The following is a 13390-nucleotide window of genomic DNA, read 5'->3' as shown; positions in this document are numbered from 1 at the left end:
ATCCTTTATTTTATATATTCTGTAATCCCATAATCGAAAACATTATTTTGTCTATTCTATAAATCAATAACAATTTTGTTTATTTTAAAATAAATGCAACATCAATCATTGATAACACGATCAACCATATTATTTAAATGTTTGATTCACAAATGAACTAGAAATATTCGACTTCTTATGTTATTAATCGGATAGTACTTCGATATCGTAAATTTAATTATTGTAATTACTCGTCGGAATGATGGTCATGTTGGGTCATTCAGGGAATCGTTCGACAGATGTAAGATCGGTGTTTTAAAAAGTTGTTGTTTACAATTTAAAAAGAAAATATACGAGTTAAAGAAGACTGTGTTTAATTAAAAGTATTCTCCGGCTGTGATTCCCACACAAGTTATTTTTTACAAACTGCACATGAAATTTATTTATTATTAACATTTTACATATGAATCATGGACAGTACCAGTTACTTGACAATCTATAACTTAATACATATAAATCTCGTGTCACAATGTTTGTCCTCAATGGACTCCTTAAACCACTTAACCGATTATAATAAAATTCGCACACCATGTGCAGTTCGATCCAACTTGAGAGATAGGATAGTTTAAATCTCAAATTATAGTCGCAATTTTAATTTATTGCTAATTATTTGTCTGTTATTTGACAGTCACAATTATCTGTTAACTCCAAATGATTCTAACAGATGTCGATACCTTTCGACTGGGTTGAGTAAGTAATCAATAGATGGCGCTGCTATGGTAAATCTACGAACCGCGCGGACGGAGTCGCGGGCGACAGCTAGTATCTATATATATAAAAGAAACTCGTGTTAGTTACACTATTTATAACTCAAGAACGGCTGAATCGATTTGACTGAAAATTGGTGGGCAGGTAGCTTAGGACCAGGAAAAGGACATAGGATAATTTTTTCCCCGTTTTTATTATTATTTTTTATTCCGCGCGGACGGAGTCGCGGGTAAAAGCTAGTTTTGTATATAACATTATTGATAAGCCATGTACATGGTCTATAATCGAATATTCTATGCAAGTATAATACATGCAAAATAACGTGATAAATATTTCTTCGGACCGTACCCTCCTGCTTGCGAATTACAGTGAGCAATAAAGTTAGTGTATTAGGTACTAGCTGTCGCCCGAAACACCGTCCGCGCGATGTTATAATAAAATCAATTAGCCTATGTTTTCTTCCAAACCATGTCTACATCTACACCACATTTCAGCGAGATCTGTTCACCAGTTCTGGAGATACCTTCTAACAAACATGTATCCGTCAATTCATCTAAACATTTGCATTTATAATATTAGTAAGAAGTAAGATTACTCTAGTTAGAATATTAAATTTAGTAATTATTTTGTACATTTTACATTAATGTTGCTGGAAATTCATCATCATGATGTCATGAGCAGATTGTGAATTTTGTCATCTTTTACATATCCCAGATATATTATAAACTAGCTTTTACCCGCGACTCCGTCCGCGCGGAATAAAAAATAGAAAACGGGGTAAAAATTATCCTATGTCCGTTTCCTGGTTCTAAGCTACCTGCCCACCAATATTCAGTCAAATCGATTCAGCAGTTCTTGAGTTATAAATAGTGTAACTAACACGACATTCTTTTATATATATAGATATATATAGATGTTTGTACAACATTATTTAAATCATATTATTCACAGTTCATCAGTCTATGTCTATATCTATAAATCGATATGTGGCCAACATTTACAATGTAGGCAGGTGTGATTAGAACTATTAGAGCGTGAGAGGGGATGGGTGGTATGATAACGTAATCACAATTTTTCTATTATGCTATGGGGTGATAGTATTTTCGGTCCTGCCAAATATAACTATGGAATTATTTTTGTGGGGAAGTTCCCTTCGTTTATATTAAGACTAGTTGTTGCCCGCGACTCCGCCCGCGTAGAATAAAAAACAACTAAATAAGTAGCCTATGTATTCTTCCAGACTATGTTCTACATGTATGTCAAATTTAATCAAAATTCGTTGAGCAGTTCAGGAGATACCTTTAAACAAACATCCATCCATCCAAACATTCGCATTTTTAATATTACTAATCGTAGTAAGAAGTAACAAGTAAGATTACAATAATGTAACGAAAAATTGGTCGGTAATATTTTTAGTTAAACAACTGCAGCATCTTTATACCACTGTAATATTATGAGATGCTTTGGCTGCTCAAACAAGTTCTGCATCGCTAATAAAAATATCGATCGACAAAATTAAAATTAGCTAAAATCAAAGTACGAGTATGTGTAAAATATTCGACGTATAACAAATTAAAAGCTCACAAGAGCGAAGCATATCGCTCGGTTTGTTTGTGCTTGCGAAGTGCTCTGGTTATTTAAAAGTGATCTAGTAGGAATAGCAATTTGAGCTTTCAGCGTTTCATACCACGAAGCGGAATATGTAAAATTATATTCACACAAGGGTAGACCAGTGAAATAGTCCAGTAAGATAGTATGCCACTGTTATTGTTTGAAAGCAAAAAGTATAGGAGATTTGATGGTGTAGTGGTTACGCAGCTGGCTTATAATCCGGGCTAACAACACGGGTTATATCTCTACTATATATACCAATTTGTTTTCCAAATCTCATACGTACATGTCCGGCGTTCTTGCAGTGAAGGAGAACATCGTGATGCAACCTGCACATATCTACGTATAAATGCATGTCAACTAATCTGTACTGGGCCGGCGTAACTAAAAACTAGTCATGTCGACACAGAATAATAATAGTTCTGCAATGTCCGACTGTTCTGTCTCACTGATCTGCCCTTGTGTGAAACCAGTATAAAGCTCGAACGGGCGCGAACGCTTGTCAAAACGCTGGCGAGCGTGTATGAATCAAACTTTTTTCCCTTTGAAACCCTACTAAGTTTTTTTGTAACATCATTTCGATCTGTTAACATTCTGTATTGCTAAACAAATAGGATAAGAAATAAATTACGTGAATAACCATCAATCTATGAATTGACTTACCACTGCGAAACGCGTGTACAAACTATAGTCATCTCTTTCGTTCATTGCAAAAAACAAAAGAGATAACAATATGTTATACACGTGATACAATAGAAACTAACGAATAGATAGACAGTACGTTTCTACAAAAATCTTTACAAAGAAAATTTTGGCTCTTCCCCCCCGGATTCCGTGCTAATCGGTCGTGTTGTCAGTGTCTGTGTTGAATTTTTAAAATTATTTATTCAAATTTAAATCGATCATATAAAATCAATATACCAGGAGAACATAAGAATCAACAAGCTGCTACTTAAGTGATGTCACCCACTTTGGCAGAATGAGACCTAACTACGTGAGGAATAAAGACAATTAACGTCGCTTGCGCTTGTCGTCATTACTGCTGCACGCACTGTACTTAGCCCCGCCCACTAGGCTGAGTGAGACTGTGCTATACGCACACAAGAGATAACTAGCTGCGCCTGAGTCTGTCGTCGCGTCTGCCCCGCTTACCTTAGGAGTGAGTAAATAAACATATATACACAACTAACTACGATTTCGTCCAGTCAGTGATTCAATAAGCCTACACTAAGATGTCACAACAAAGAACAACTGCTTACCAATCGCAGAGGGCAGACAAAAATCTAGCTCAATTATCACAATTTGATTCTGATTCAACATTGAATCGCCCGGTAAATAGTGGTGAAGGAACCCTTACACCCAGTATGAATATCACACAACGTAACAAGCGTACCAGGGAAGTTTCCTCTCCCAATCAGTTAAATATCTTTAAGGATGAGATCATGGACTTAATCACATCGCTAATTGGCGGACAAAATCGGGAATTAGAGGCAATAAATAATAAATTGCAGGCAATAACCGAATCCAACGCCAGAATCGACGATGCTATCTCAATTTTAACCGCTCAAAATGAAGAATACCGAGGTAAAATAGCCGATCTTGAAAAGCGCGCTCAGAAGGATCGAGAATACATTACCATTTTAGAGGACAAAGTTGAGGATTTACAAAGAACTTCACGTAAAACTTGCTTAGAAATTAGAAATGTTCCCAAAAAATCCCAAGAGTCCAGAGAAGAGTTGATACAAATGGCTGTAAGTCTTTCAAAGTCCATTCATTTCCCTTTAAACGATCGTGACATTAATGATATATACCGTGCGAAATCAAAGGGTGACGTCGAGAAAAAACCCACTATCATCGTCGAACTTAGGTCCTGTAATCTGAAAATAGACTTCCTGAAAAAGGTGAAAGACTTTAATCTCAAAAACAAAACACGTCTGCAAGCTAAGCACCTTGGATTCACGAGCAACGAAGACACACCCATCTTTGTAACCGAGCATCTTACCTCTAAGGGGGCACGACTGTTTTTCCTGGCCCGAGACCTAAAAAGAGCTCAAAAAGTTAAGTACTGTTGGACCTCTATGGGGAAAGTTCTGGTAAGGAAAGATGACACCTCTAAAATTGTCCTTATCCAACACGAAGCACAAGTTCATCAGCTAATGCAAGAACTATGACTAACCTTAAGCTTAAGTTCTCTGTTAATAATACTATTTTTCTTACATATTTATTTTGTACAAATTTCTTGTGAGATAATATCAAATACTTGCAACAGACATACACTAAAGCCGTTATATAACCATTCGCATACAAATACACATATACCCCATACACACAACCAATCACTTCATTACATACACACAACTCAAGCTCACCTTCAAGTCAAACCAGAACGTAAGTGGGATAATAACCTACGAACTTACCCTGATACCGTATGTGCTCTTATACACTCAAGGGTATACTTACACTTCACAATACACAAACAGTTTATATCTAAACAAAGCGCACTTGTACAACTATACCCATTCTACACACTATCTTGCTTGCCATTATATAATTTACATAAATATACATATATATCCCGTACATATAGATACCTATCTTTTTCCACAGACACACTTCACGTCACCCTACAAGATTATTTAAAACATATTAGTAAGCAAATAAACATCCCACTATTATTCATTAACGCTGTCATTACACTCATATATTATTTTATAATTCAATACCACACAAAGCACAAACATACAACACTTTACACACAATTTACTACCGGACAAACTGGATTAATACATGAATACCGATACAATCCACGATCTAACTTTGTTACTATAGTAGTACATTCCACCTACCTTCCCTGTAACCCTAAGAGTTCTAAATTAATTCTTAATGGATAGTTTTAATACATTAAATGAAATTGATCATATTAATATCTCTGAGTCACTAAAGTGTAATATACAAGACTTAAAAATAAAGGTGGATAATTCTACACATAATTTTATTGTATTAACACAAAATATTAGAAGTATATACAAAAATTTTGACGACCTCCTTCTCACTCTGGCGCAAATAACATATCATATAGACATTTTAATCCTGACAGAATGTTGGTTAAACTTAAACAAACCCATTCCACAACTAATGAACTATACTTCTTTCCAAACCAAAAACCATATTAACCAAAGTGATGGAGTAGTCGCATACATCAGTAATAAATACTCAGTGAATTTCAGAGAATTAAACCTTCAAAACGCCACCGGAATTGAGTTATATACATCTAACTTTATAATTTTAGGTATTTACCGTTCCCCATCATTTCCTAACTCAAGTAATTTTATTTCATCTCTCAACAGTTACCTTGAAAATACTACCCCCTGTCAAAATATAATGATCGTAGGCGACATTAATATCGATCTGATTATTTCTCCTGCAGAGACAGCCCAAGAAAGAACGAATAGAATAAATTATCTGAACATGTTATCATTACATGGGCTACTCGCGACTCATAATTTACCGACAAGGGGAGACGGTTGCCTCGACCACGTTTTCTTGAGACACAACAACAAAGACACGGTTTTTACCGCAGTATTAAACACAACAATAACAGACCACTGTCTTGTTCTGTTATCTATATTAAATAAGGGTGTACAAACTGTTCCTAGCAGGTGCAAAACTGTGGTTAATTACGAAAATGCTTATAAAAGCTTAATAAATAATGATGTGTCCTTCTTTAATACCTTTAAGGACCCTGATACTTATGCTTTTGCACTAATAGAGATGGTCAGAACGGCCTTACTATCTAACACTAAGAATATTACTGTCACTAATAGTAAAAGAATTATAAAGCCTTGGATAACCCCAGGTGCCTTACGGTGTATTAGATTGAGAAATAATATTTATTTAAAACTTAAATCAAATCCCCACAATCAAATCCTAATTATAACTTATAAGCGATATCGAACCTTCTGTGTCAATCTTCTAAAAAAACTTAAAAATAAATATAACAAAGATAAAATTAATGCCAGCGCTAGAAACCCTCGCGCTTTGTGGTCTACTATAAACGAAATCACCCACTATAAGCCACCCAAAAGTTCTAATGCCCACTTACTTAATATTAAACCTAGTCCTCAAGTTTCTGTAAATTATGTAAACAAATATTTCATTAACATCGGGAAAACTTTGGCTGAGAACATCTCTAATAAGCATGTTCCCTCTCAATCAAGTCTCACATATGAGTGTCATCCGTCTTCTTTTGTTTTATTGGAAACTGATTGCAAGGAAGTAGAATCAGTTTTAACATCCTTAGACTCTAATAGTGCTCAAGGCTGGGATGGAATTCCTACATCCTTTTTAAAAAAATGCAAGGATTTCATAGTTCCACTAATCACTGAACTTGCCAATCTGTGTTTTAGAACAGGAACCTTCCCATACCTTCTCAAGCGCTCCATTGTGACTCCTGTGTATAAGTGTGGAGATAACTGCGACCTAAGCAACTACAGACCTATCTCTGTCTTGATTTCTATTTCTAAAATTATTGAAAGACTTTTGAACTCTAGAATAGTAAGTTACCTGAACCAGTATGACATTCTATCTGACTCCCAATATGGCTTTAGAAAGGGTCGATCAACGCAGCACGCTATTTCTGATCTAACATCTGTCATAACAAGGGAAGTTGATAAAGGTATGAAGTGTCTTGTGGTCTTTCTTGACCTCAAGAAAGCCTTTGATACCGTCTCTATCCCTATTCTCGTACGCAGGCTTGAAAGTATCGGATTCCGTGGAACTGCTCTCTCGCTTCTTAGAAGTTACCTTAATAACAGAATGCAAGCGGTAAAAATTAACAATTTCATTAGTGTAGAGGAAAACGTAACTACTGGAGTCCCGCAGGGTAGTGTCCTCGGACCAACACTATTTTTAATATATATTAACAGTCTCTGCAACTTAGGTAGCCTTGAGGGAAGAATTGTGTCCTACGCTGATGATACAGCCATCATTTTTACTGCTAACACATGGAATAAGGTTAAGTTGGAAGCTGAGAAGGGACTGGCTATTGTTAGTAGATGGCTTAAAGATAATCTTCTTACCCTAAACACCCAAAAAACTAATTATGTATGTTTTGCTCCTTACATAACATCGCAACCCCCACCTGATTTTGACATTAAAATTCACTCCTGTAGCACTTCTTTATACACTTGTATTTGCCCATCCATCCAGAAAGTTAGCAGTATTAAGTACCTCGGAGTGATTGTGGATTGTAGATTGTGCTGGTATCAACACCTGGAACGCACTATAGGCAGGGTAAGGAAGCTCATGTGGATCTTCAAATTATTAAGACGCGCTGTGAATACTAAGGTGTTAAATAATATATATATAGCTCTCGCTCAATCAGTAATAACATACTGCATTTCAATATGGGGCGGTGCAGGAAAAACTAACTTTCTAGATTTAGAACGGGCACAAAGATCCTTGATCAAAGTAATGTACAATAAACCTTTTAAATACCCCACCAAAACCTTATACGAAATTTCAAATTTGCTCTCTGTAAGAAAACTATACATTTTACATTTGATTTTAGGATACCACAAGACTTTACCCCTTGATAGTAATAAACTCAAAAAAAGACGGTGTCATGCTGTTGCCCCCCAATATCCTGCCCGCACTGTCTTTGCCACTCGGCAATATATATCACGTGCCCCTTATGTCTATAACAAAATACATCGAGTACTATCTATATACCCTATGCAGCTGTTTGAGTGCAGGCGCGCACTAAAGGATTGGCTCTCTGCCCTTACGTACGACGAGGTTGAGCAAATTCTTACTAGAACAATTTAGTTTTGGCTCTCATTGGACCCACCACAAACACACGCACACATACACACACACACACAAACACACACACAAACACACACACACACAAACACACACACACAGACACACTCAAACACACGCATAAATCTCACAAAGAAATGTTAAAATTTAGAATTATTTTCTCTTTATGTTAAAATGTAAATCTAAACTGCTATGTACACTGGAAGAGCGAGGCATTCCCTACACAAGTGTCTCCTGACTACTTTTTGGGAAGCCCCGGCAACTTAATTGTAAAGATTTACTTGAAATAAATACATTTTTTTTTTTTTTTTTTTTTTTTTTTTTTTTTTTTTTTTTTTTAATTCGTTTACTCAATCTTATTATAAAACGAACTACTGTAAATTTATTGATGTCGGTCTATATTCTAACGACACATTAGGAAGCCTACCTATTTTAAATAGATAAAGGTGATTATTAATCATGTTCTAGTTATACTTAGATTGTCGAGAATATTCTATGATAGCAGATGGATTAGTCAACATCTAGACTAAAGTTCATTGAATCGCAAAACACGGCGCCTCGGGCAGGTCTGTTTGTTGGAGGTAAACATGACGGGGCAACGGCGTCCGCTTCAGGAAGACGGCGATGACGTCATCTGCGTGAAGTCATTTTGCATCTAACTGCGATTATCTTAGCTGTTATGCTTTTTTCAAATTTAATTAACTAATTATCTTAATCTTACTAATGTTATATATGCGAAAGTTTAGATGGATGGATGGATAGATACGGTATGATACGGCCGAACGGATCTTGATGAAATTCGGCACAGATGTAGAACATAGTCTGGAAGAACACATAAGCTATTTATTAAGTTTTATGTAATTCCGCGCGGAGGGAGTCGCGGGCGACAGCTAGTATTTAGGAAATTTTGATATGTAGTTACTTCGGCTTTACAAATTTAATGTTAGTTTGGTAAGAACCTTTATATAAAGTAGTTAAATTTATGAAATGATTTTGTTCCATTATTTAATGTCCCATCATTACTTTGATAATCTGTCAATTTTAACCGTTTATACATTTGCATGTTGTAGGTATAGCTACCATAATAATATGTTGTTAGTATCCAATCTATATTCAGTTTATTTCATAGCAGGTACATCAAAGATAAGGTTGTAATCAAAGATAAAGTTGACACATTAACTCATGGACTATACAGGCTTGATGCAACAGATTATATTGAGTTGATATCTGTATAACAATGGAGGTTTAACAACCTTTATTTTTACAGATTACATGATATGGATGCACAAGTCAAGTACTATTCCGCAAGTAATAGTGTAGCTACTTATAGACTGAAGTTTTCTATATTTCAGTTCTTCAGTTTCAATGAGGCAGTATTAATTTTCGTAGGTTTACAAATTAATAATTCTAATTTGTCTTCACAACTTTTTAATCCTGATAAATTATTTGTAGCCACATCATTGTGAAGCTACAAAACTGTGTAGTTAATATTTGCAATCCTAATAATATGATTCGCTTAGAACTATCTTCCGAACACTAAAGGCATTTAATAGTCACTAAATCAGACCATCAGCGTAGATGTAAATAGATATAAACAATGTAGAAAGACTCTTCTCTTGTTGAGCACCAGAGAGAGAGACTTAAGTTTCTAAACTTAAGATCTTGACAAGACAATTCTTCTTGCATAAGTATTTAGTCACCTTCACGATAACTAGTCTAAACAAACAGCGCGCATGCAGAGATGATATTGTCGATGTGACGTCACTTACTTGGGCTTGGAGTAGGGCGACGAGGGCGAGGCTGTCTTGTGATTGCGGTTGGGCAGCGAGTGTCTGTTCGCGTTCGAGTCCAGGCCGCCGCCCGGCGATATCTTGCCGGCGAGTGCGTTCAGAGAGTGCAGCATGGCGGGCGGCGGCCGCATACGGCCAACTGTCCTGGTCACGGTGGAGACGCGGCCCCGTGTGCCGACGCGCGCCCAGCCGATTCCTTATCTGCTGATAAGAGGCGCGGGGGCACACCCGCCCCGCGCCTCATCGCCACCTCGCACCGTACACCGCACACATACAAACACACCTACAAACTCGCGCACACCAGTCACTTTTTTCACCAATGTTTACTCCTCTAGGTCTCGATTCGGGTCAGCGTCCTGTCCGATTTAAACATGGTACCATATTTTATTTGCTACCACTTCTAGTCTATTTTCATCGTTTCGATCACTGTATTTAGTCCTGTTCACAATAGTAAATATAAATGGCCGTTGCGATATTTCACTGTCAGACGTGTATCGCAATATTAACTTTCGCAGACAACAATGTGATTGATGCTCTGGTCTGCTCGCAGAGAGCATGAAGCTGAAGCGCCCGGCCTATATGAATAGCTCGTTTGCTTCACCTGTCTAAAGGTAAGCGGAAATGAAGAATAAAATATGATAGTATAGAAGATAAATAATGAAAAAGCCGTATCTACTAGTTACCGTCTTGTGAATTGTTATGAGATGACGAAAGAATTTGTGGCAAATATATCTTTGAAGTTTTAGTTATACCAGGAGAAATATAGCAAACCGGAAGGTATTTTAATTTTAGCTAAGTCAATGAAAATGAACACTTCAATTCACAACTTAAACGTCAAAAAATTTTCGGCGGTGTTTTTCACCTGTACTTGCAACATGAGACCATGAATACATATATTATATAACTATTAGTTTATAGAAAAGTTCTAATGTTTGTATTAAAAATTTCGTTTTCACTGAAACAAGAATTGAAAATAAATGAATCTATATCTTTCCAGAGAACACCAATCTGGAAGATGACTCACTCCACAACAAGACTCGATGTGCCAAATAGGTCAGCGCCTGAACAAAAAATATAGCAACGATGTTACGTTTGTCGCCTAATAATAATTTTAGTGCAGGCGCATTGATAAATAGTTGGCAGTTGTTCATTGGATTAACTGTACTACGTTATTATAATTAATGACATTGCGCCCCATTTGAGATGATCAATTTGTAAAGCAACACATTATCAAATCACTTGATATCTAATTCAATTACTTACATACCTAGTTACTCTTCATTTTGTTTTACGAGTTGTAATTTATTTTACATCACAGCACCCAAGTTTAAAACAAGGTTATAATGAACATGTAATAAACTATTATATCGTGCAGTACTTTATTAATTTCCATAGTTATGCACTTATTATTTTCTTTAATATCAAATGAAGGACCTATTACAGTCTTGTTTTGAAATGGCACGGACATATCGTGCATGAAGGAGTGCAGACCACCACCATTGTCGCAAATAATACGCGTTGTTTTATAGTGTTTTAGTCGGTTGTCCCCAATTAAAGTTATTTAAACGGTACATGTTATGAAATAGTTCTATGATCAACAGAATTCAAAACTTAAGACGGCTGATGCTGTAAACCATCAAGAAAGTTGAAGTGGATAAGATTTTGTTTTAAATTACTGAAAATATGAAATTGATATTAAAAGTATAAACAGCACATATTATAGCATAATTGTTATATAAGTAAATGCTCTGCCAAAAGGTAATGGGTTCATCATCAATCACAGGTGTTTTAGTTTAGACTTAGGCTATTTAAGCTTTATCTGCGCCAGAAAGGATTTATAAAAATTCTATTAAATGAAATATGCATAAATGGGATTTATCCTTACAAAATGTTGGTGGCCCTAATTTACCATAAATTAAAGGGATTTTTACAAAGCACGCGAAATCGACGACGTCACGAAGAGGGCGAGCACCCCCACGCTCCAGAGGCGAAACATTTTAGATGCTCGAGGCATGCGGACGACCGAGGGGAAAATTATTCATGAATATGTGTTTGATTGGCATATTTTTCATTGGAATTTTACAAAATTATAAGCCTGTCTTTTATTAAATTTTCAAGGAAGTTCAATGTAAATACAAAGTATTATATAAAACGGGAAGTCATACGCCTCGGAAAAAGCTTGAAGTATATAAGAGCACTCGTAATTAGACTTAGAGTTAGGGTTACAAGTTATTGATACCCATAATTTCAGCCACAGACAAATGAATACCGACAAACAGAACTGAGCCTCGTCGCACTAACGTTGTTGTCAAACGAAAAACAAAGACAAAGATCCTTTGTAAAAAAAAGACAAAAAAAATTGAAACAGTCACAAATAACGTGACTGCGAATGCTGCATCCAGATAAGTATTACAAGATTCAAACTTTATGGCAGCTTGTGGTTAGCGAATGTACGTGTTCGCTGGTAGGTCGACTACGGGTGGAGGGAAGCGCGTGCATATATTAGGTCCTTACATATGAAATTGGCGTTTTGTATGGGAGGAACAAAAAGTCGAATATTTTTTCATATAATATATTTAATTAATCAAAGTATAAACCATTATTTTCTATGCACTTTTGCCATCTCATAGGTAGTTCATTGATCCCTTTACTAAAAAAAAACAGTCGGACGGGAATCAATAAAATCTTTGAAGGCGATTTTGATTGCCCCATCGGAGTTGAATTTTTTCCCTTGCAAGAAGTTATCCAAATTTCGAAAAAAATGGTAATCTGTTGGAGCAAGGTCCGGGGAGTACGGAGGATGTCTTAGACTTTCCAATTGAAGCTCTTCTAATTTAGTAGCCGTCTGTTGCGCAGTGTGTGGTCTAGCGTTGTCGTGAAGCAGCAGTGGCGTGGAGCGATTGACCAGCCTAGATTGTTTAGCCGCTAGCTTTTCCATCATGGTTTGCAATTGCTGACAATAGACATCAGCCGTAATAGTCTGGCCAGATTTGAGAAAACTGTAATGAACAATACCGGCACTAGTCCACCAAACGCTTACAAGTAACTTTTTTGGGGTTAATTTTCGCTTGGGGCAGGATTTGGCTGGCTGGCCAGGATCCAACCATTGCGCTGAGCGCTTCCGATTATCGTAAAGAACCCATTTTTCATCACAGGTAATGATTCGGTTTAAAATACCTTCATTATTGTGCCGGTTTAGTAATGTAACGCAACAGTCGACGCGCGTTTGCCGGTTTGCTTCAGTCAATTCGTGAGGTACCCACCTTTCAAGCTTTTTAATCTTCCCAATTTGCTTCAAGTGAATTAAAACAGTTTTATCACTAACATCGCAGCCTGCAGCTAACTCGGACGTGGTTTGCGATGGATCCGCTTCCACAATAGCCTTCAACTCTTCATTATCAACTTGAGTCTCAGGCCGT

General features: G+C 36.5%; 1 protein-coding gene across 7 annotated transcripts in view; it reads right to left on the bottom strand.

Annotated features, from left to right (window-relative positions):
* LOC106719498 (CUGBP Elav-like family member 1) overlaps positions 1-13390 on the bottom strand; it is a 290801-nt gene that overhangs the window by 101544 nt on the left and 175867 nt on the right. For 4 of the 7 annotated variants that reach the window (XM_014513845.2, XM_014513847.2, XM_014513844.2 and 1 more), the window contains exon 1: positions 9951-10180. The exons of the other annotated variants lie outside the window; for them this stretch is intronic. In XM_014513845.2, coding sequence (XP_014369331.1) covers positions 9951-10102 — 152 coding nt within the window. In that variant the 5' untranslated portion in view covers positions 10103-10180. Of the gene's footprint in view, positions 1-9950; positions 10181-13390 lie in introns of those variants that run through there. 7 annotated transcript variants of the gene reach the window in all.

The sequence above is a fragment of the Papilio machaon genome, chromosome 7, assembly GCF_912999745.1.
Source record: "Papilio machaon chromosome 7, ilPapMach1.1, whole genome shotgun sequence".
NCBI classification, from domain to species: domain Eukaryota; kingdom Metazoa; phylum Arthropoda; class Insecta; order Lepidoptera; family Papilionidae; genus Papilio; species Papilio machaon.
The sequence above is the reverse complement of the archived record's forward strand: the minus strand, read 5'-3'. Positions and strand labels throughout refer to the sequence as shown.